Source organism: Amphiura filiformis, chromosome 3, assembly GCF_039555335.1.
Source record: "Amphiura filiformis chromosome 3, Afil_fr2py, whole genome shotgun sequence".
Taxonomy (NCBI): Eukaryota; Metazoa; Echinodermata; class Ophiuroidea; order Amphilepidida; family Amphiuridae; genus Amphiura; species Amphiura filiformis.
Genome location: NC_092630.1, coordinates 69,233,582 through 69,257,315, shown reverse-complemented (window position 1 = coordinate 69,257,315; position 23,734 = coordinate 69,233,582). Strand labels below are relative to the sequence as shown.

General features: G+C 35.3%; 1 protein-coding gene across 1 annotated transcript in view; it reads right to left on the bottom strand.

The window, feature by feature from the left end:
• Positions 1–11,183, bottom strand: part of LOC140147461 (fibrocystin-L-like) — a 64,555-nt gene extending 53,372 nt beyond the window's left edge. Inside the window, exons 1-7 of the mRNA XM_072169239.1 lie at positions 11,149–11,183; positions 10,071–10,144; positions 7,617–7,739; positions 5,826–5,942; positions 4,882–5,014; positions 1,476–1,692; positions 793–1,047 (exon numbers count right to left, since the gene is read on the bottom strand). Coding sequence (XP_072025340.1) covers positions 793–1,047; positions 1,476–1,692; positions 4,882–5,014; positions 5,826–5,942; positions 7,617–7,739; positions 10,071–10,144; positions 11,149–11,183 — 954 coding nt within the window. The remainder of the gene's footprint in view (positions 1–792; positions 1,048–1,475; positions 1,693–4,881; positions 5,015–5,825; positions 5,943–7,616; positions 7,740–10,070; positions 10,145–11,148) is intronic.
• Between the last annotated feature and the right edge of the window lie 12,551 nt (positions 11,184–23,734).

Genomic DNA, 23,734 nt, shown 5'->3' with positions numbered 1-23,734 from the left:
AGAATGACCCTGACAATTGCTTGATAGTTACTTTCATATGGACACTTCTAAATTCTTACATTTCTGTTGATTTAAAAATTTTTTTTTGTAATATGTTAATAACTGATACCTCACACACAGCAACAATGATGCACATCATCAAATTATCAAAGCAATTTAAAGTTATGTGATGGTAAATTCATTTGTCTACTCATATGCAAATTTCATTATATTTACCTGCAGAATCTAACATACCTGTAAACATTGAAAACACAGAAATAGGAACACCCAACAGGGCACAAAGTAACTAACAAGTGGGGTCCAGCAGCCTCAAGGCTGCGATCACATAGAAGTATACTGTATACGGTATTCGCTATACGATATACGCTCATTTGATCAGGCCGAGTTCACATAGGAGTATACTATGTGAACTCAGCCAGATCGAATGAGCGTAAAGCGAATACCCGTATACAATATACTTCTATGTGATCGCAGCCTTAAGGCATCTGGTACGGTGGAGTAAGGGGCGTGGGAAGTTCCTGACTTTTTGAATATTTGCCACTTTTTGACTATTTGAACACAACAAAAGCTATAATTTTTTTTAAATACAGGGCTATATTTATTTAAGGACATGCATGAGTAAGGGCAACTTTAAATGCTCATCCTGATAACTTTAAAACTAAGTCCCCCAATGCAAATGTGGTCTGTATCATGAGGTAGATTTTTAAAATACGACATTCCTAAGAAAATTGGACAAATCAAAAATTAAAATAAATTTTCAGGTTTTTGTTAAGGTATCTAAAACACACATACCTGTATCTCTAAAGCCTCATCCGATTTCACAAAGATGCTTTGCTGCTCGTTAACAGCGCCCTCTAAGTCAGTACTCACAAAAGGCACATCATATCTCTCATAACCAAACTGCACCCAATCTTGACCACGGTACTCGCAGTATCGCGCCTCAATTGGATAAGGTTTGTCTGCAGTGAGATTGAACTTTTCAGAGATCTGCTCAGGAAAATGGTGCCAGTCCCATTCAGTGTATCGGATGCCTTCAGCAACTTTGGTCTATTTAGTAAAAAATAAAACAAAAAGGTGATTAAAAATAATAAACATTTTATTACAATAGCAATACACTTCCAATAGATACACATATTTGTACGATACAAAAGAGCTGGCTGACTTTGGACCCCTAAAGAAGTCTAGATTCAAGCATGTTCTCTAACTTTTTAAATCATTATAAATTGAGCAGCAGATATCTTTTTGGTTTTTGATAAAGTGAGCCTGTAATATAAAAGGGATATCTAACGAAACATAAGTTAGGCCAACAAAAAGTTCTTCTACGTGTACCATGTACAATGTTCATGGTACACGAGAAGAACTTTTTTGTACATTGTACATACCTTTTAAAATTTGTATTTTTTAAGTATTTTTCAAATGGTTAGACAAAATTATTACCCAGACACAGAATTTTCTTTCCTTGTAGCAAAACTAACCATGTTGGCAGGATCACCTGTCTCACTGAAAAACAACTGGGATACATCATTACCCCTGATTGCCAATCTGTATTCTCCATCTTTTGGTGGCACAAAGTATCCACGTAAACGACCGCAATAATAGTCTCCAAGCGTTATGTTGTCTAAAGGTGTGCTACCCTCTATTACATGCTTGGATAGAGCTGGCGAGGTTGTTGTCCACTTTTCATCTTCAAAACTGTAAGAAAAGAAACCATGCTTTCTACTGAATATCTACTTTCTACTGAATATCTGCTGGAAACCTTACAAAACCTTAAAAGGTTGCCACAAAACCTTGCCGGAAAATGGAAACCTCTAAACCAAGCTTTGTTTATTTATTTTTCAGGTTGGCTCTGGAAAGATGAAAATTAATTATGTAAAAAGTTGTACACTGCATGCTGAAGGGTAGACATCGCGTGTGTTAGATTTTGTTGCATCATTGGCAAGGCTAGAGCTAATAGTAAAGAATGACATACTTTACATGTGTAGAATGTGACACTTGTAAATCTAAATCTCATGGGCACTAAGTCTTTCTTACAGAGCCATTGATTGGTTAATAACATGATATAATCATCTAGGTAACCAATCAGAATAGAGCTTTAGATCTCTCAACGATTTCCTTCAACCTCACTGACTATATTGCTGAATGGCTCTTTTAAGGGTAGACGAAGTGTTGTTGGTCGAAGCAATAAAAAAAAAAATCGATTTTCATTCTCTAGATCAATAAATTATTGACAAATAACACCTTGATGTTTTGCAAAAGTTCATTCTACAAATTATATAATTTGAAAACTTGCTTAATTTATTGTTGTTAATGAGTTATGTACATTTTACAAAAGTGTTGTTGTTTCAGCCCTCTTTACAACGTAACTCAAGAACCACAGGACCTACAAAATTATTTCTGTGATATTTGAATTCTTCTACACGCAAGCAAGGAAATGAGCAATGCAATTTTGCCAAAGCTCATTACCATTCGCAAGATGTTGTGAACTACCAAATCGCAACACTTTAAAATAGTGTATTACCTTAAGGGATCTGGAATGAGCGTTTTGACAGTTTTTTTGTGGGACATGAGAGCACATCAGACATATCGAATTGCATTCTGAATACGAAGAATTTTTTGAAATTCACGATACACTGAAAACAAAAGCTTGTTTTTCGTTGTGTTCTACTAATTTAAATTAGTAAAATAAACTGCTTGAGCGCATGCTACCAGGTTTACGATGTCTTACGATATATGTATACTAAGCAGACGATGCGAGACTCGTAAATGAAGGAATAATAGTTGTGGAGTAGGTCCTACCAATTGGATTTGGAAGTTCTACGACAATGCAACATTTTAGTACAGCATCGATGGTTCGTAAACGCGCTGTCATCGCTGGGCGCTTTTAACTCGTTGTACCATTTGGTTTTACAAATCTCTGGTGGTTTTACGATGTTTTAAACATTCCCGCTGTTTCGATCATGTGCTCGTGCTTGCAGACGACTGATCGAGTAGCGGTTGTGCAGCGACAAACTTGAAAGTGGAAAACTATGCTAACAGATAATATTTCAAGTTATTTCTCTCAAAATGAGCACTAGATATTGTATTGATGGTGTAAGCTTCTTTTTGTATGATCAGAAATGCTGTGCCACATGTACAGTGTGGTCGTAAAGACTAAAAGTCATGATGCTGTGTCACATCGCATGTAAGCTTAAAGCTGTAAGCTTACATGCGATGTGACGCAGTTGTGACTTTGCACACTGCACATGTGGCACAGCATTTCTGATCATACAGAAAAGAAGTTTACACCATCAATACAATATTTAGTGCTCATTTTGAGAGAAATAACTTGAAATATTATCTGTTAGCATAGTTTTCCACTTTCACAACCATCGTACATCACATTTGTACAATTGATTTGTTCGACCAGACAAACGAAGTTCTAAACTTTGTTGAGCCTGTCGAACTAACCAAGATTAGTAGAAAGAGACATCGCTTTTTACGATCTTATAACGTTAGTACGGCAGGTTTGAAATTGTGAAAGCGTATGCCGCATTTAACAGTTTCATTGGTAAAGCAGACTTGTTCGGCATACCCAACCAATATAATAGCATCGCTAAACATGCCTTACAAATCACTATTTAGTAGAACGAGACATCGTTTTTACTAACTTTTATTTAGTAGAACTTACGAAATAATGTTTTCAGTGTATAATACAAATTTTATGACAAATTATTAAAATTTGATATTTTTCACATTTGTGATATATAACAGTCCTCGAAAAAGACCTAATTTTTTTGGGTGTTTTGGGAAAAAAATCCATATCTTCAATACGAAAGGTCAAAATTTTCAATTGATCATCGACTTTTCATCCCACCTACATACACTTTAAATATAAATCATCAGATTTATAAAGTTTACTTCGAGTACTGCTAAATATCAAAAATATCAATTTTTAATTATTTGCCATAAAATGTGTATTACATTGCGAATTTCAAAAAATCAAAATTATTTGATATCAGAAGTACATTCTTTGTATTTAGAATGCAATTCGATATGTCCGATGTACTATGTCCCACAATAAAAACTGTCCAAACGTTCATACCCCACCCCTTAAGCAATCAAAATAGTTCTTCCAGCCTCCAGGCTGTATGATTGGTATATGGATCCTCTTGAAAAGGCCAGAATTTATAGTTTATATTTAACCTTTTATCACATTAACCTAATGGTGGATGTTGATGAGGCAGTCGTGTCCATAACCACTGACAACTGATGGGTACCAATCATTTTAATACAGCTTGTATCTGCAGGTAGTACCTATGGGGTTAATCCAGATTTGTGTCTTCCTTTTTGGTTGCCAAGGCTATATAGGTCTATATGGCATTTATGTGTCCCATTATAGAGTAATGGTGGGGCTACGTTAATTTACACTTCTTGTATAACCATTCTGTCCAGTAGAATGTTGTCATGCATTGAGTCAGAGAGTAACCTGGAGTACATAAGGGTAATATACCTTAGTCAAGAAACTTTGGGGAACAAAATCTTCTTGTAACCAACAATTCAGTCACAACAGGTTGGATGTTGGGTGGGCTACTTATGTTATGCATTGTAAGTGAAACTTTGTTTTTTTTTAAGAAACTTAAAATGTAAAATTCATGTAATATGAACACACATCTTTTTCATAAATACATACTGATGATTGGAATTCCAATTCCAGTAGTTTTGATATGGAAAGCAGGTGTCACAACTCTCTGACTGCAATAGCACAATCCAAAAAATAAGATAAATAATCTTACTGAAGAGGTTCAAATGCAATTTGTGAATTTGCATTATGCATGTCTTTTATACATATATCCGAAGATCTAAAGAAAATTGATGTCACCACCAACTGTACTTCAGGCCTACCTGAAACGTGTGTCCCATTTGTCAAAGATAAGTCCTCTAGAACCAGGATACTTATTGGTTGAATTCTCTGCAGCTTTGCCAGTAACACATTTGATTTCCGTATCAGACACATTCTTCACAACACATGGTACACCTGTAATAAAGTATGGCATGCACATGGTGATTACATGGCAACATTGTTTGCCATAGGTTAACATTGTTTGCACATACATATACACCCCTTTGCAATTTGTCGGCAAAAATATTAGCTTAAATTTGGTCAGAAACATTAATTTGTATAACATTGGGCATGTTGGGGATGACATGGACTACCCCAGGATTTACACTAGATTGACAAGTTCTTGGTTCCTCGACTGAGTTTCCATGGAGCAAACATGCCCGATAAAAGGGCAAAAATTTATACACCGAGTAGTAGTTATCTACTGCTGATATTGGTATTGATGAAATAGCTATCTACTGCTGATAATGGTATTAAGAGCTACTCTATCAATGATGCTTATGCACTCTGCTCTTGAAGGATAGTGCGCCATTATCAGATATATATTTTTGTGTGGGAAGATTCTTACATTATGCATGTAAGTGTGCATTCCCATTGTACTTACAAAAATAGCCCTTTGGAAATTGCTTGAATATCAAACAATTTATTTTGTACAAAACAGTATGTATTCTAAGGAATATCGAATATGAGAGTTCTCAAACAATCATCCACAATACATGCCGGGCTTTGTTTGGATATTTGTGGTACGGTACAGTTCCCATAGTTCCTTTGTTCAATATGTTTTGGAAACACCTCAAAATATTGTTGTCAAACATATCTGTATCAAGAGATGGCGCTATTTTTTGGGGTAAGGAAATATCGCTGTGAGCCAGGCATTGTCCATGCATGCCCAGCTCTTGACCAATCACAATTGGATAACAAGTATGAATATAAGTTAAGTACCTACCTCCCACAGAGACTCTGGCGGGTGTCCGGTAACCACGGTTAGCAAAATAGTTTCCAGTGATGGTGAGGAGAGTCCCTCCTTCCAAACTACCATGTGTTGGCTCAACACTTGTAATAACTGTGTGATTAAGTTGAATAGGAAAATGAGAAAAATGATGGTCAATTTGATGCAGTACTAACTTGAGGGTAGGTAGGTTGGAATTTAAGTCATCAGAATCTTAATCAATATAATTGCTTTACAGTAGACCTAATGGTCTCATTGGGTGCTTTGGTCAGAGCCCGGTCCCCGCACTCCGTACATCCGCGGGTATTCATGCTCGTCGAAAATTTCCCGAAATAAGGGGTGTTTTCAGATGAAGAAACACGACTCGCGAAACACACAAAAAAAGGGGTGTTTTTTCAAACCATGTGTTCGCGAAATTAAAAAAAAAAGGGTATTTTCATTGAGCAGCCTACGCGTTTCTGCCAGAAAAGGGTATAAATATCGTTTGTGTTTGAGCGAAAATAGGGGTATTGTCAAAGGGCAAATAATTCGCTAAAATCGCTAAAAAAAGTGGTGTTTTTCCCCTAAAAACTTCGCGAAATGAGATGCAAAAGGGGGTGTTTTTAAAGTTCACCGACAAGCATGAATACCCGCGGATGCACGGAGTGCGGGGACCGGGGGTCAGGTACCATGTGTTGCCTGTCCCTGGTCCACTGAAGGGAGGCACAAATACAGTGATGTTAGGGTTGATATATTGCACACTTTTATTATATGGGAAGATGAATATTTTGGAAAACAGAGGGTACTAATAGGCCAAGTCAGTGTTGAACTAGAGCCATTCTAAAAATCTATGGAAAAAATTGAATCAATTATTTTAATTTTGTTACATAAATGTAGGTTACATAGCGTCGCACGGATGACCATGACGTATCATGTAAATAGCCATTTTGAGATAATCACATTTGAAATTTGTACAAATTTTGCCCGGTTGTCATACATATATCTCGATTAAAATGTCCCCTTTTTTGAATGGGTATGAAAATATATATTTAGGTTACATTTATAATAAAATACATTGTTGTCATTCACCAATTAATTGTAATTGGTCACTAAGGTGGTACTACACCCCTTGATAAATTTGTGACTATTTTTGTATTTTTCTCAAAAACTTATAAAACATTGGTAACAAAAGGTTATGTATATTACAGGGGCAAGAAATCCAGTTACTACACTGAAATTTCAGTGACTCAAGATAAGTAGTTATTGATTTATTGATCAAATATTGGTTTTCCCTCATTTTTGACTGTAATTCCACAACTGTTGTCTGTACTGAAATAAAATTTTCAGTGCAGTAGTTGTAGTCCTTGCCCCTATAATATACATATCTTACTAGTCACCAATGCGCTTTAATTTTTGAGAAAAATGCAAAAATAGGCACAAAATTGACCAGGGGTGTAGTACCACCTTAAACTCATACGTCAAATTTTTTGAGAAATGATTCTCCATTCAAAATTAACATACAACACATGATTATGTTAGTATGTCAAATTCATATCCATGTTAGCCACACAGACGCGATACTGAAATAGTGGTGTATGCCACATATTTACGACATAGTGGCATATCTCACTGATACGCCACTACATAATGCAAAACATTTGGACTGTTGTACACAATTTTCACATTGAGTGAGATATGCCAAACCTAATTAGTGATAGTATCTAATTAATTAATGGCATGTTTATCGAGAAACACAGCTAGTTACCAACACACTGACACTAGCACCATTTGTGTGCACACCATACATACCTGCATGAGTTTGGTAGTGATATAGTTCATTCTTCCCACTGACTCTCAGTGATTTTGGTAGATTCATACTCGAGCCCAATCCCAGATTACTAGATACTATTGAGAAGTTAAACTTCTGGCTTCCTAACAATAAATATGTGGACATTTCCAATGATAAATAACACAATGAATGAAATGGAAATGTATAAGTAAAGAAATTTAAATTGGGACAGCAAATGTTGCTTGGGTTTTTATACATACATACACAATTCTTTTATAAAGCGCCGTTTCATCTAGATCACAGCGCATAAACAAATTCAAAGCATAAACACAATATAACAAACAAAGTGAGCAATAAAAACAGTCAACTTTTTGGGAAAAGATATGACTTCAGTAATTTCTTGAAGACTGGCAATGAGTTTGCAGTACGGATGGTGATGGGTAAATTGTTCCACAGTCCAGGAGCAGCCAGAGAAAAAGCTTTATTTGCGGCAGAGTGGAGAGACTTGGCATTTAATTTATGTACAGTAAGCCGAGTTGTATCTGAAGCAGAGCGAAGTCCGCACGTGATTGATGGTAAGGTGTGAAACAAGAAGCTAAATAACCAGGAGCATGTCCATTTAAGCATTTAAACACATATAGCAGTACTTTGAAATGAATGCGTTCTTTCACAGGGAGCCAGTGGAGTTGCTTTAAAAATGGAGTCGCATGATCGCGTTTTGATGCAGAAAAATGAGTTTTGCACCCCAATTTTGAAGGCGCTGAAGTCTGTCAATATGGGTTGTGTTTACTCCCAGCAGAAGAGCATTTCCGTAATCCAGTCGGGATAAAATAAGCGATCTTACAATACGGCTCCAGGTGTCTAAATCCAAGAAACGTCTGATGCGAGTGATGTTACACAAGTGGTATGAAACAGAACTGGAAAGAGATGTTATTTATGGAGCTATAGACATAACATCATCAAAGATGATGCCCAGATTTCGCACAGTTCCTGATGGTTTGATGATGTCATTTCCAACTTGCAACTGAATGTCCGGTAAAGAACGTTTAAAATGAGGCGAGGTGGCAACAAAAAATTCAGTCTTATCACTGTTCAGCTTCAGCATATTTTCAGTCATCCAGAGTTATATTTCATCAATGCAGTTTTGAAGTGCAGAAAGAGTCGACTGAATAGATGCTAAATCCGAAGGTATGAAAGAACTATATATTTGAATATCATCTGCATAGATATGATAGCACAAATTGTTCTTATTGATGATCCTTCCAATAGGTATGGTATAAATCGTGAAACATTTTGGTCCGACGATAGACCCCTGTGGAAGTCCATAGCGCATATCATGAGGAACGGAGTGAACATTGTCAACCAAAACACAAGTTGTCCTGTTGCTGAAATATGATCTGAACCAGTCAAGCGCAGTTCCTGTTATGCCAATCTATACATCAAGGATATAACAAAATTTAGTCAAGAAATTCCAACCTAAATGGCAACAATGCCACAACACAAGATAGCTACATTTTATTCAGTCCGGAGCAAAAGGGAAATTTCTATACAAGTATAACGCTTCTTGGCTTCCAATTGCATAAAATTAGAGGACTAATTTTCCCAAAATAAAAAGTTTATAGTTACTTGTCATGTAGTGTTTGTGATGGGTTTATGGTTTAGGGTTTAAACTAGATTAGGGTTATATCTAATGTATGAAAGAGGACATATCTCGCAAATGCATTATATAAGCAATTGTGGTCATTTGCAGCCCTCCTGGAACCGAGGACGGTCCCTTGTTGCAGAGAGTGCCACGGTTTAAATATGAAGTGTCTCGAGTGAGTCCTTGATTGTCAGCAAACACATATGCCCCAGAGTTGTAACAAGACGAGTCACTTCATGGCCGAGTCAACCATCAATAGCTATCAAATTGAGTCAAATAACTCACTGTACAATATCTATGGGGAAAATTTGAAAACCTGAGTCAACTCATTTCATTTTTAAAAAGTTGATTCTCAAGTCATGACTCGCTACCAGTCTGCTACACACACACCCCCACAAGCAAAAGCAAAAGTGTTACTCACTGTCACAAGGCTTTATTAATTCTTCAAGAATGATCCTTCAAGAATGATCAACGAGGCCTGAAGGTCGAGCCTCGCTATATAGATTTTAACCTCAGCGGGTAGTCATTCTTGAAAGACTAGGTTTTATCTATAAGTGGGTTTATGCAAGATCAAACAATTTATGTGTTAAAATTAGAACGTACTAGAAGGGACTGAGTACAAATGTGGTAGAAAGTTTGAACCACCACTGGAAGTAATATGCAATAATGTATTATTTTATGGGTATTGTGTTTACTTCTCATATCAAAACCAAAATATATCTGGAACAATATAACTCCAAATTTGGAAGCAGATTACTTTAATGGTATGCCTCATTATGTAAAATAGAAAACACAATATGAAATGGTGTTAAAAAAGTAGAATAATACATACCAATTACTTTTCCTGCTGGCTTGACTTTCATGATTACCCATTGGTTACCTTCAGAAATGGGTGCGATTCCGTAACTGTAAAAAACAGGAATAATTTTTTATTGACTATACATCAATCAAATCTATGGGTAATGAAAAAATGAGAACTACATTTTCTTATATACTTTGGTTTTTCCAGATGAAATACATAGCAATCTTAACATAGAGAGCTTTAATGATTTGGATGGTTAATAGCTATGTGAGTTTGAAATCTTATGCGACATATACACATTAAATTTTATTGGGCAATATCAAAGACCCTAGACACAAGAGTAGATACAAAGTCTACCATTGCGCACTGTACACACAAACATTAACAGTGCACAATGGTAGATTTTGTATCCACTCTTGTATCTAGAATCTTTAATATTGCCTATATAATTGAACGTGTATAGGTCACATTAGCTAGCCTAGTAAATGCCATACACTATGAACCAAAATGGTCTATGTCAATAACCACCATTCATTTCAACCATCGTAGCACTGTGAGTATGAAGGAATCTTAGCTATAGCCTAGTAAATGACACACACTATGAACCAAAATGGTCTCATCTCAATAACTGCCATTCAACAATCATAGCATTGGATAGTTAGTAGCTATGTGAGACAGAATCTTAGCTATAGCCTAGTAAATGACATACACTATGAACCAAAATGGCCTCATGTTAAGAACTGCCATTCATGATTCAACAACCATAGCACAAAATTAGACACTCATGTTGTAGAGTATGAATGTTTATACCCAATACATGCAAAGGTCATTCTATGGGTGCACAAGCATATTGGGGTTAAGGAACTGTGCCATGGCAGATGAGCATGTTTGAGATGCAGTGACACTGCAGGGAGGAACTAATATAATATTATGAAGCAGCTCAAAAGAGATGCTCACCAATGAAAACATATCTTGTCAACATCAAAGATTGGACTGCTCATAAGAACAGTGCAAGACAGACAAATGGTGTAGGCAAGGTGCACGGAATGAGATTCTTTTGTTGTGATCTGGGAGAGAAAACTTGTTTTACTTTACAAAACATACTTACAGATCTCCGGTCTCGGGATCTGTTAAGTTACACATTGTCCCATTGAGCTGGACTCTGAAACATAATTAAAATAGCAATATATATAAACATACATCACAGTTTATGATACATTAGACAAATCGTATCAATTAGTAGACAAATCACTGGATGGGTGACAAAACATTGGAAACAATTATACTTCTTGACTACCTCACACTAATTGTTATATAATCAATAGGGAATTCACACACAAAAAAAGCTCATTAGGAAAAATTACCATTAATCAGTCAGAATTTTCACGGGAAATTTTCTGAACACGTGACACCCATGGGCGCAGACATATTAGCATTATGGAATGTGACCCCGAGCACAACGGGTGGTCTTCCAATGTATTTGAATTGGAAGAATTCCTCCTTTGATGCAAAATAAGTAACTTCTCGCAAGTTAAAAATATTATGGTAAGAGTTTCCGTAGATAAATATTTTTTTCCGTAGATAGATATTTTTGAAATTACGTTTTGATGATATTCAATAAATTTGCAATACACGAAATCTATCGAAATTGCGGCCAAGAATACTATTCCAATTCAAAATTACTAAGACTTGAATAGCGAGGTCACCGCCGGGGGTCAGAGATCAGGCTCGAGGTTACACTTGCATTGATACGCATTGGTCATGTGTCCAAAAAATTTTCCTGTGAAAATATACCCATTAATGTTGACTGTTAAGGCAGCTGTGTACTCTCAGACATGCATGTAGTAAAAGTGCAATAACTTTGTAATTATTCGCGCAAGACATATAAAAGTATACATTTTTATAAAGGCAAGACATCTTAATATGAATATAGATTTGGTGTAAAAACAACAGTTATGAAGAAAATTACAAAAAGTGAGTTTTTGGCAATATTTGTTAGGTACATCATAACAAAAAACACTCTTTCCAAAATATTTTATTTTGTTTTTAGCTCAATCTTGAGGCTCCATTCCAAAAACGTTTTATTTTTTATTTTTTAGATATTGTCCTTATATTTTGAGATATTGACCATATAAGGCATCAAATTGAACTTTTTAAAATTCACAAACGCCTATTAATTTTGCACAAAATGATGCCTAAAATCGGAAATAGGCCAAAATATAAAAAAATGAGAAAACCGTTTTTTGAGTCGATCATGCTTTTTACGATGATTATATTTGCTTACCTGTAGATGCTGTATTTATTGAGTTATCGTGTACCTAAATCGTCATTTTATCGAGAAAATGAACATTGAAATAATGGCCGTTGAAGTTTAAAGTGGTCACATTTTGCACTTTCATCGAATCTCACAGGAGAATGCGACAGTTTTCGCTTTTCTGCCTTACATTACATGAACATCGGGTAAATCCACGGCCCCTTGAGAAATTTGAGCAAAATTTATTTATAACTTGATATTTAAATCGGGGGAAAGAACTTGAAAAAAACCCACATTTTATCAGCTAAAACGGAGCCATTTGAACACTAGGTTTTTGTGAAATCAGTGCTTCCGTGGTGTTTCCATAAGATGCGCCGCAAGATGCAGATAAGCGTCAGCGTAAGCGTAAGCGATTCGTATGCGTTAACAAATTGCGAGATACGCAAGCGCGATGCGTTGTTGCGCTGCGTGTACCCTGCTGGTACAACAAAGATTTTCTTTCCTTTTCAATTTCAAAAACGAGTGGAAGTGTGAAATAAAATCCTTAAAATATTGCAGTTGGAGTTTACAAATCTGGATTTTCATTCCTTGTATTTATAAAAACATAACAAAGTACAAACATATCAAAAAAACTCAATTTTGCGAAAGAAACAATGTCTAGAGTACACAGCCGCGTTAATGGTAAAGGTAGATTAAATACATACAGTGCTCAAAATATGGTAGCAGTCTTAAACAAGACTCTATAGGCAACATCTGTCTTATCAAGAGACTAAACAGAGAATTGTATGTTATTCTCTGTTCTGTGACTTGAGACATTGCTGCCTGCAATGAAAAAACCATGGTCATCTAAGAAAATAAAATTGCACTTTCTTGTTATCTCCCTTAGCGGGATGTCATTTTCTTCGGCAGGGGGAGGGTCATGAATATGTCGGTGACCGGAGTCGATTTTTTATGACCTCCCTATCGCGGGCAAAATTGTTTTAATAAGCCATCCCATTGAAAGTGGCTTCTTTTGTGAGCTTTCCCTACTGGAAAACCTGCAGATACTTTTCTGAGGTGACCACTTATGTTTGCCTTGCCAACCAGGTCAGTTGCTGATGCTACAGTATTATGCAAATTTTGAGCAAAGTTTGTTATTTAGGATGTCATAATGAATCAATTCCTTTTGAGTTAGCAACTCACCTTTCAATTATAGTTCGTGATTCCCTTTTGTCAGATTGCGCTATATACTGTGATGTAAACAGACGACCATTGATATCAACGATAGATTCTAAAAACAACAAAAATGGTAGCAAGGTTATCTTGTATTGTTGAAAATATACACAAAATCATAAAAATTCAAATTTGTATTAGCTAATTACTAATTGAGTTCAAAAGATTTCAATTTCGAGGGATTGTATGTTTTTATTTCTGACAGATTCCCAACAAGACACAAGACCTGTTGAATACACAAGATGAAATGTGCCCATTACATAATCAGAGAATATCAAACTGTTTTCTGAATACATGGAAGAATAGCATGCAGATTTCCATAAAAATTACTTCCATGATGATTTGTTGGATTTCCTCAGTGATCTTTATGTCCACCTCAAGTACAGTAGTGATGTCAATTTTGCAGTTGTGCCACAAGCATGCCAACAAACTGCCGTTGTACCTATGCATGTACAGCTCTCCACAATTAACTTGAACTGTGTGATTTGGTACTGCAACCAGTAAAATACACTACCAAACTTGAGATGAATCAAAGATTAGTCTTGTTCTGGATCTTTGAGTACGAGGTTACCAAAGTCTTAGATTCAGAATATCCCTGTGAGTAATGCTATGGTAAATCTGCCAGGTTGGGTTGTCATGCATGTGAACCAAAATAGAGTACGCCAGCATTTGTCAACAATGGCGTTTAATTAAGCGAAGTCGAATTAAAACCAGATTGTCAATGGGGAGACAATTTTTGGCCAGGCGTATAAATGGGTTTTTTACCCTTGTGTATAATATGGGTTAAGCCGTTGATCCACTTGGGAGTTACGCACATCAGTGATTTCAGATATGCGTTCACCCATGTAAAAACAGGTGCAGTGTTTTGATGCAATCATAATGGTTTTGTTAAAGGGTTTTGTTGTTGCTATGATACAACCAATCACTTGGCATAATTGTAGCTGGTCAAATGCAAGTGGGTTTTTTGACTCATTCATATCATGTTTTATCATCGAGAGATCAACTTCAATTGAAAAACCCACCCTCCACGCCCAATAAATGTACATGTTAAGTGAAAGTAAAGTAACAGTGAGTCATGTATAAGTTTACAGGTTTTAGTGGAAAGTAAGAATAATCAATTGGTTATAAGTTTTACGTAACTTTGAAAACATGTTTAATGCTAAATTATGCGGTTTAAATTAACACAAACATTAAATGTTTTATCAGAGCGTTAAACGTTTTCAAGTGAATCATTTGAAACAGAAATATCATAATAAATGTCAAATGTTCACTTCGAATTCATGCATAACAATATAAGAATTGAAGTAAATATAATCAAGCCTGGCAGGCTTAATTGAATTGAATTTAATGGCTTAACATGTTTAATAAAACATGTTTATCATAACAAGTGGGTACACGGATAAGATAATAACTCGCAAGTCAGCAAGTGATTATAAATGCGAACTCAAGTTTAAGTCTATAAAAACTTTCAATCGTATATACAGAAATATCACAATAAATGTCAAATGTTCACAAAATGAGGTAACTTCAATTCATGCATAACATAAGAATTGAAGTAAATATTATCAAGCCTTGCAGGCTTAATTGAACTTAATTTAATGGCTTAACATGTTTAATAAAACATGTTTAATACATGGATAAGATAATAACTCGCAAGTCAGCAAGTGATTATAATTGTGAATTCCAAGTTTAAGTCTAAAAGCTTACAATTGTGTATACAGAAATATCACAATAAATGTCAAAATGTTCACGAAATGAGGTAACTTCGATTTCATGCATAACATAAGAATTGAAGTAAAGATTATCAAGCCTTGCAGGCTTAATTGAAATTAATGGAATGGCTTAGGGATCCAAAATGAGCGTTTATTATGCGTTTCGACAGTATTTTTGTGGGACATGAGAGCACCTCAGACCTATCGAATTGCATTCTGAATCTGAAGCATGTCTTTCTGATATCAAATAATTTTCATTTTTTTAAATCACAATATAATACAAATTTTATGACAAATTATAAAAATTTGATATTTTTCAAATTTTTGACATATAACAGTCCTCGAAGTAAATTATATAAATCTAATGATATATTCTTAAAGTGTATGTAGCAGGGAGGAAAAGCCGACGGTCAATTGAAAATTTTAACCTTTCATATTGAAGATATGGATTTTTTTCCAAAAAAAAAAAAAAAAAAATAGGCCTGTTTTGGGAAAAAATCCATATCTTCAATATGAAAGGTCAAAATTTTCAATTGATCGACGGCTTTTCATCCCACCTACATACACTTTAAGTATAAATCATCAGATTTATAAAGTTTACTTCAAGTACTGTTAAATATCAAAAATATCAATTTTTAATGATTTGCCATAAAATGTGTATCAAATTGCAATTTCAAAAATCAAAATTATTTGATATCAGAATGACATTCTTCGTATTCAGAATGCAATTGATATGTCTGATGTGCTCTAATGTCCCAAAATAAATACTGTCCAAACGCTCATACCCCAGCCCTTAACATGTTTAATAAAACATGTTTATCATAACAAGTGGGGACACTAAAGATAACTCGCAAGTCAGCAAGTGATTATAATTTTGCATTCAAGTTTAAGTCTAAAAGTTTTCAATTGTATAGACTTGAGCCTTAAACAATGCATAGAGCGGGCGTGTTAAACTAAAGATGTCTCCCAGCACAAAACACTGGAGAAAAATGGTTCACAATGGAAAGGAGAACCAGACGTATAGAAATAAGGTAATAAGTCAACAAGTTCAAAATAAGTTTGATATGACTTTGAATTCATAGCAAATTCTAAAGTCTGAAAATTTGTAAGCTAAATAATTCCACAAAAAAGAATGTTTCTGTTGGCGTCAAGTAGGCACTTTATCATAAAATCAAAAAGTAGCCAAAGTTAAAGAAAAAGCACTTTACCACTGTCTACCAGGTTTACTGCATAATCAAAAACAAAAACAAAACAAATCAAAAATGGTTGTTGAAGTTAAAGACATAAGCCTGGTACATGTATGTCAACAGTTTCCTAGGCATTGTGGTAAATACATACCAATTAACTGTACCTATCGGAAATAAATACACGAAATGATTGAAGCAAAACTTTTCATGTCCATAAACGAAGACGCATACATGCAGTTATTTTTCGTCTTTCAATGATATTCTGCATTAATTATATGCATTTATGACAAATCATGGCAAATGACATGGTCATTATTTGAAATCTGCGTAAAGTATTGAATTGAGTGTTATAAAATACACACGATAATGATTCCATATGGCGATGGCCTTTCAATTAGCGCGTGATAGTTTTGTCTGTGTTTTGGGACCTTTTTGGGCTCAATTATAGGCCTATGGTATAAGATATATAGTGCTAATTAGCGAATATTAGAAATATGATGAACCCCGGGATGATGAACAATGGTATATGGTAACTTGTGCCCTTAATTAGCGCAAATTATGGTCATGTTTGGCTTTGGGGCATTTATCATAGGGAATAACATGTGCCCGGAAATGGCTGCGGATTATGGTCTTGTCCGGGTCATGGGTCACTTTCCCATGGAATCTAGAAGTTGTTAGATTACTATAGTGCTAATAACGTCATAAGAAATAATGTGCCTTTAAATACGCGCAGATTATGGTTGTGTCTGGTGTCAGGGCGTTTTTCTTTGGTATGAGATACTTAAGAAATCCCATAGAGGATATTCTTTATAAATAAACCAAATGATCTCTCGGTTGGTATAGAACATGACCACCACAAAAAGTGTTGTCTCCCATGTTTGTTGTTTTTGAGTTCATTGACAATAGATAGTTTGTAAATTTAGCACTTCATTTGTGTTATCGCACAATGCATTACATCCAGAACACAAACAAGCACACAACTCCAAGTTTGCCAGTTGCTGCAAAATAATCAGGAGGCACTCAAGCTTTGACATTGAGCAATTCACAAACATGGCAGAATCAGTTTCTTTTCACTTACCAGGAGGACCACACGAAGGAGTAACTTTTTTCACACTTGGAGTACGATTAGTCCGATACTGAAAAAAAAATCAAATTATTACAATTTATTGTTGGAAATTATTTCTGCTTTCATTATTTTATATTGTAAAATCATAACATATTGCAACAATCACAAAATAGTTATGTTAAGACTGCACACACACACATTTTTAGCATTGTTGAAAAAGGCCTTGTGAAGGAATGGAAACAAAAACTATGAAGTGGTGAGACAGAGATGTCCTGAAGCCCCTGCACGAAGGTGAAGCCCCATTCAAATACATGTATCTAATTTATATGCCCAGGGGGTCACTCCCATTGTGGCCTGTACACCATCCGCGATAATGAAAGCGCGTAAAAGGGTAGTTTTTAGGTGGGTAGGCACGACACGCTGTGCATCCGTGTTTAGGGTGTCAAAACGTGAAAAATTGGAAAAAGGGTAGCAAAATTGCAATTGCTAATACGCGAAAATGAAATTTAGGGTATGAAATTTGATGCAAGGAATAAAATCCCTGTTTAGGGTATTGTTTTAGCCAAGGGTTAAATCCTGGTTTAGGGTGCTTTTCAAAAGTTGATTATCGCGGATGGTGTACAGGCCTCAATGGGAGTGACCCCCCCGGTTTATATGCTGTCAGTATATTACAGATTCATGTAAAATGCCTCATTTTGTCTTAAATACATGGCTTTTGGCTGATCCACTAGCAGGCTATGTTAGCACATCTATGACAATGACAAAGGTACCAAAATCTGAATTTTGGTGATATTTACGATCGTCCGGATGAGCAAATCACTGAATGGGCCTTTAAATTAAAGCAACATCTATTACACAAACATATAATAGCCTAGGCGTAGGCGATGCCATTGCAACTGACTATTAGGGAACAACCCAAAAGTTCGATGAAGCCCTATAAACGAAAATCCTTTCGTTAGGGAGGAAGGGGGTCAAAAAGTCTGATTACGTTTGTAAAGAAGTACCGTAATTTCCGGCATATTGGCCGCACGGAGTATAAGCCGCAGGTCCGAAAAATTGGTAAAATAAGATTCAAACGTCGGCGTATAAGCCGCACCGCCATATAAGCCGCACCAAGGACGGCCGACTTTTGACATGCATACACCACTGTAATGCGCTATTTTCATGATTGTGGTGCTACAAAGCAAACTGAGGAGTGTAATAATTATTTGTTTTAAGTAACCAATATTATATTAAATTTTAAGTTTAAGTAACCAATATTATATTAAATATTATGTATTGAATTTCTGTCTCTTACTCCATGGATGTGAGGTGCACTGACTGGCTCCCTGGAGCCATGTCAGTGGGTCTCACATTGTTTGGTCTGTGTGCTCGCAGTCACTTCCTGGTTGGGAAGGGGCTGGGTGCACTCAGTCGGGTCATCTATGAGGTAATTGTGTAATGTACTTATTTATGACAGTGTTATGTACAGTAAAATTATGTTTGATATCAAAATGTTCATGATTTACACTGAATTCTACTTTGTTTTTGGCCCCAGCTCCATGTGAGGTGCACTGACTGGCTCCCTGGAGCCATGTCAGTGGGTCTCACATTGTTTTGGTCTGTGTGCACGCAGTCACTTCCTGGTCACTTCCTCAGTCTGGCCATCTACATGTAGTCTATTTGATTATTATTGTACTGTATTTATTTATGACAGTGTTATTTTTCATCATCATTATCCATGATATAATATGTATTTATTTATGACAGTGTTATTTTTCATCATCATTATCCTTGGTATAAAATTACGTTGGTTGATTTGTATTGAATTATACTTTGTTTTGGCCCCTGCTCCATGTGAGGTGCACTGACTGGCTCCCTGGAGCCATTTCAGTGGGTCTCACATTGTTTTGGTCTGTGTGCGCACAGTCACTTCCTGGTTGGGAAGAGGCTGGGTGCACTCAGTCTGGCCACCTACCCTTATGAAAAAACAACGATCAAATCATGATCGTAACGATCAAATTCTTGATCGTTACGATCAAAAATGGTCATGGCGACCAAAATTTTGATCGTCAATGATCGCATACGACCATAATAGGACTGACAGAGAATAGTCGTAGAAATGATCGTAACAAAAATGTTCATCGTATTTTTGGTTGTAATCCAAATATTGATCGTAAATTTGATCGGTTTTTGATTCCAAATATGTTTGATCGTAATTATTGCTTTGATTGTGAATACAGTTGATCGTATTTTTGGTTGTAATAAAAATTTTGGTCGCTTTTTTTGATCGCTTTTTCATTCCAACTATATTTGATCGTATATTATGATCACAATTTTTGATGGTTGTAATTTTACGATCATTCAAGATGGTCTTAATCATGATACTTATATGATCTGAGAATTACTATCAAAATTCAAATTCATCATTTGAAAATTACACTCACAAAATTTTCATAAGATGTTAGGAACACCTATAAATCTCAATCAAAATCATGAAAATGACCAGATATTATATTTAGATGAAATGTTCCTTTTTGTTTTGCCATTTTATTTCATAATCAATTTATTTCCACAGTAAAAATTGCTTTTACAATAAAATTTAGACTTCAAATGTTTAAATACAGAGATATGAAATACCACGCATAGAACATAATTCCTGAAATGTTTGTTGATGCCACTTTGGCCACATGTTCTGCATGAATTCGCCATGCACCCTTAGCGTTACATCGTTATATGTTATTACGACAGGTGCACATGTTTTATAGTCTCTACATTTACATTACAATTGTGTTAAAAGTTTATGGTGATAAAATGAATTGCAAAATAAACATTGAATTTAAAACATGCAAATATCATGCAACTACTTCAAGTTCATTGAGCTATAATTAAGCTGAGATATTCATGTATAGCAGTAAAACATAGTACTAGCAGAATATAAGGTACTGCATATTGTAATATCAATATGTTATGACTAAGTATGATGATGAGTATATACCATACATACCAGCCCGGGATAACAGCAGATTGTCTTTTAAACAAACTATAGTTTGATATTCAAACTTATTATAGCCTTCAGCTTCATGCAGCTACTTACAATTAAGAAATAAATGTCCTCAAATAATCATTGCATATTATCTTATACAGCACAGCATTTCAGCACTCACTTGTTGATGTTGCATTCTGTTTTATCAGCATTAGCTTAGTGACAGCTAGTAGCCCATGACCTTTTGTGGTTCATTTCCATTTAATTATTAATTTTGACTCATTTTCAAATAAATTTTACAAAATAAAAGTGATTAATAATTTTATTATCATATATGCATAAATATTTGTTACATTTTTCTCCAAAAATACAACCAAATAATATTTTGAAATAAAAATTTTCTCAAGGGTCAAAGCCCGTAGCCCCCATACAGCCAATCACAATTCACATGGCCAAAGGTCATATTATATTCAAAAATTGGATGCATGCAGTCATGGCAGTTGCAGAGATCACAAATAATATGATATATCTTTTGATTTAAAAAAAAGTTCATGAGAAAGAAAGTGAGAAACATGATCTCTGCCTGTATAAGGACCATCCAGCCAGCGCAGGTAGTATAGTGAAATGAGATGGACATGAATGATGAAATGAGTGTAGCATGTTACATGTACATGTAGTTGTAGGTAAGCTTATTAAAGGGCATATACATGTATTTTATGGAATTGAATGGTCATGATCAGATGATGGTTGGCAATCCTTCCTTTGCATGCACCTGGCCTGGATCTGGAAATTATTCTCTTTCATGTTTTCTGCAACTACTCACACATCATGATTCGAGAATCGAGAACTTTTTACTTTAATAATAACAGTTGAGTTATAATCAGTTATATTACATGTAACTCATGCAGTTTAGTTATACTAATTTTTATAGGCTTATACTACATGACTTAATTGTTTTAAAGATTAATTTAGGCCTAAGTGAATACTTAAGTATCTTGTCCAGCATTATACCATTCATAACTGTTGATGCTTTTCTTGGACTTATGAAAATAATTCATGCATGCATGGTTTGTACGTACTAGGGAGTAATTTTTGGTCGCAGCAGCGGGAAATTTTACAATGATTAAAATATTGATCGCAAAATTACGATCATTATTTGCGATGTATAAAAAAAAAACGATCAAAAGTTGGTTGCATATATGGGCGCGTATTCGGGATTAAAATTACGATCATTAATAACGGTCAAAATAATGGTCGCTGGGGTACCAAATGCGATCAAAATTACGATGATAAATACAATCAAATTTTGGTCGTAATTATGGTCGCAATTTTGGTTGTAATTATGGTCGTAATTATGGTCGCAATTTTGGTCGTAATTATGATCGCATCAACATGGTCGTTCTTTTCATAGGGGTAGTCTATTATTATTGTACTGTATTTATTTATGACTGTGTTATTTTTCATCATTATTTTCCTTCACATAATTTGTTGCTTGATTTGTATTGAATTATACTTTGTTTTGGCCCCTGCTCCATGTGAGGTGCACTGACGGCTCCTTGGAGCCATGTCAGTGGGTCTCACATTGTTTTGGTCTATGTGCACGCAGTCACTTCCTGGTTGGGAAGAGGCTGGGTGCACTCAGTCTGGCCACCTAGTTTATTTGATTATTATTGTACTGTATTTATTTATGACTGTGTTATTTTTAATCATTATTATCCTTCGTATATTAAATATGTTGATTTGTATTGAATTATACTTTGTTTTGGCCCCTGCTCCATGTGAGGTGCACTGACTGGCTCCCTGGAGCCATGTCAGTGGGTCTCACATTGTTTTGGTCTGTGTGCACGCAGTCACTTCCTGGTTGGAAGGGGCTGGGTGCACTCAGTCTGGCCATCTATTTATTATGCAATGTATTGATTATTATTATCTCTCGTGATGTGTCTGCACGCAGTCGCTTCTCCGTGTGGGAAGTAGCTGGGTGCACTCAGTCTTGCCGTCTTATTATTATCTGAAATTTATTTATTTTGTTATTTATGAATGTTGTGCTATTTTATCATGTTTGTTTTCTTGTGCAATGCTGTAATTAATAATTGTATTCACAGCCGGTCTGTTTTTAAAATATATATATTTTATTATGCTTATTGATGTATAGGTGTAGTATTTTTAGGGCTTTTAAAAAATGTTATACTGATTTCATTATATCTCGCTGTATCATTATTTTGTGATTATTTCGTTTTACTGTAAAGCGCATTGAGGAATCTGCGATTCACAATGCGCTATATAAATGCTGTTTTATTATTATTATTATTATTATTAAAACAAATTTCGTACATGTATAATGAAAGTCTACCTTTTTTTAAAACACTTTATTTTGTTTAAATCCTTATGCGTCTGCATGTAAATTAACATGTTGATGTCTTTTTTAAATTATCAGCACGCACTAATCGGCCGTGTCGTGTATGATCACTGCTATCCAAATAATCCAATCGATCTTTTTTATTATGTCTTTCATTCAGTAATCGACAGGGGACGTAGTGACATTTTTATTCTTGGGATACAATATACTTTTTAAAACTATTTTATATTTTATAAATAATCCAATGCATATGATATTCTATAGGCCTAACCATCACTAGCTATTTGTGCATTAGTAGTTAAAACATCGGTCAAAGTTGATCTTTTTTCAAGGGTTTAATATATAATTGTAAACTTTTTGTTAAGTACGATATTGACATTTTACAGTGGAATTGCTTCAAAATGATTTCAAATAAATATAGAGTGCAGTACTCGCAACCTTCAACTTGTAAGTTCATTTTTTAAAGCAGCTGTACCGCACTTTGATTCTTTTTTATTTGAAAATCCAGCAAGTCCTAATTTTTAGAAGTTAGAAGTATTGTTTCTTTAACGTGATCAATATCCTAGCAATGTTGCACCCCTCCACAACCCCATCGACCATAGCGACGGCCCTGTGCCCAATGAATACGGGTTGGAATTTTCGATATTTGACACTTACGTTAGAGGGGAGGGGAGAGGGGGTTAGCCTTCTAACGAAAGGACTTTCGTTTATAGGGCTTCATCGAACCTTTGGGTTGTTCCCTTACTTACTTTAAAGCAACATCTATCAGTGATGCCATTGCAATAGGTTCCCCAAGCTGACTTTGTTATACTAACTCTAAAGTGACATCTATAAGTGATGCCATTGCAATAGGTTCCCCAAGCTGACTTTGCTATTACTTACTTTAAACCGACATCTATAGGTGATGCCATTGCAATAGGTTCCCCAAGCTGACTTTGTTAT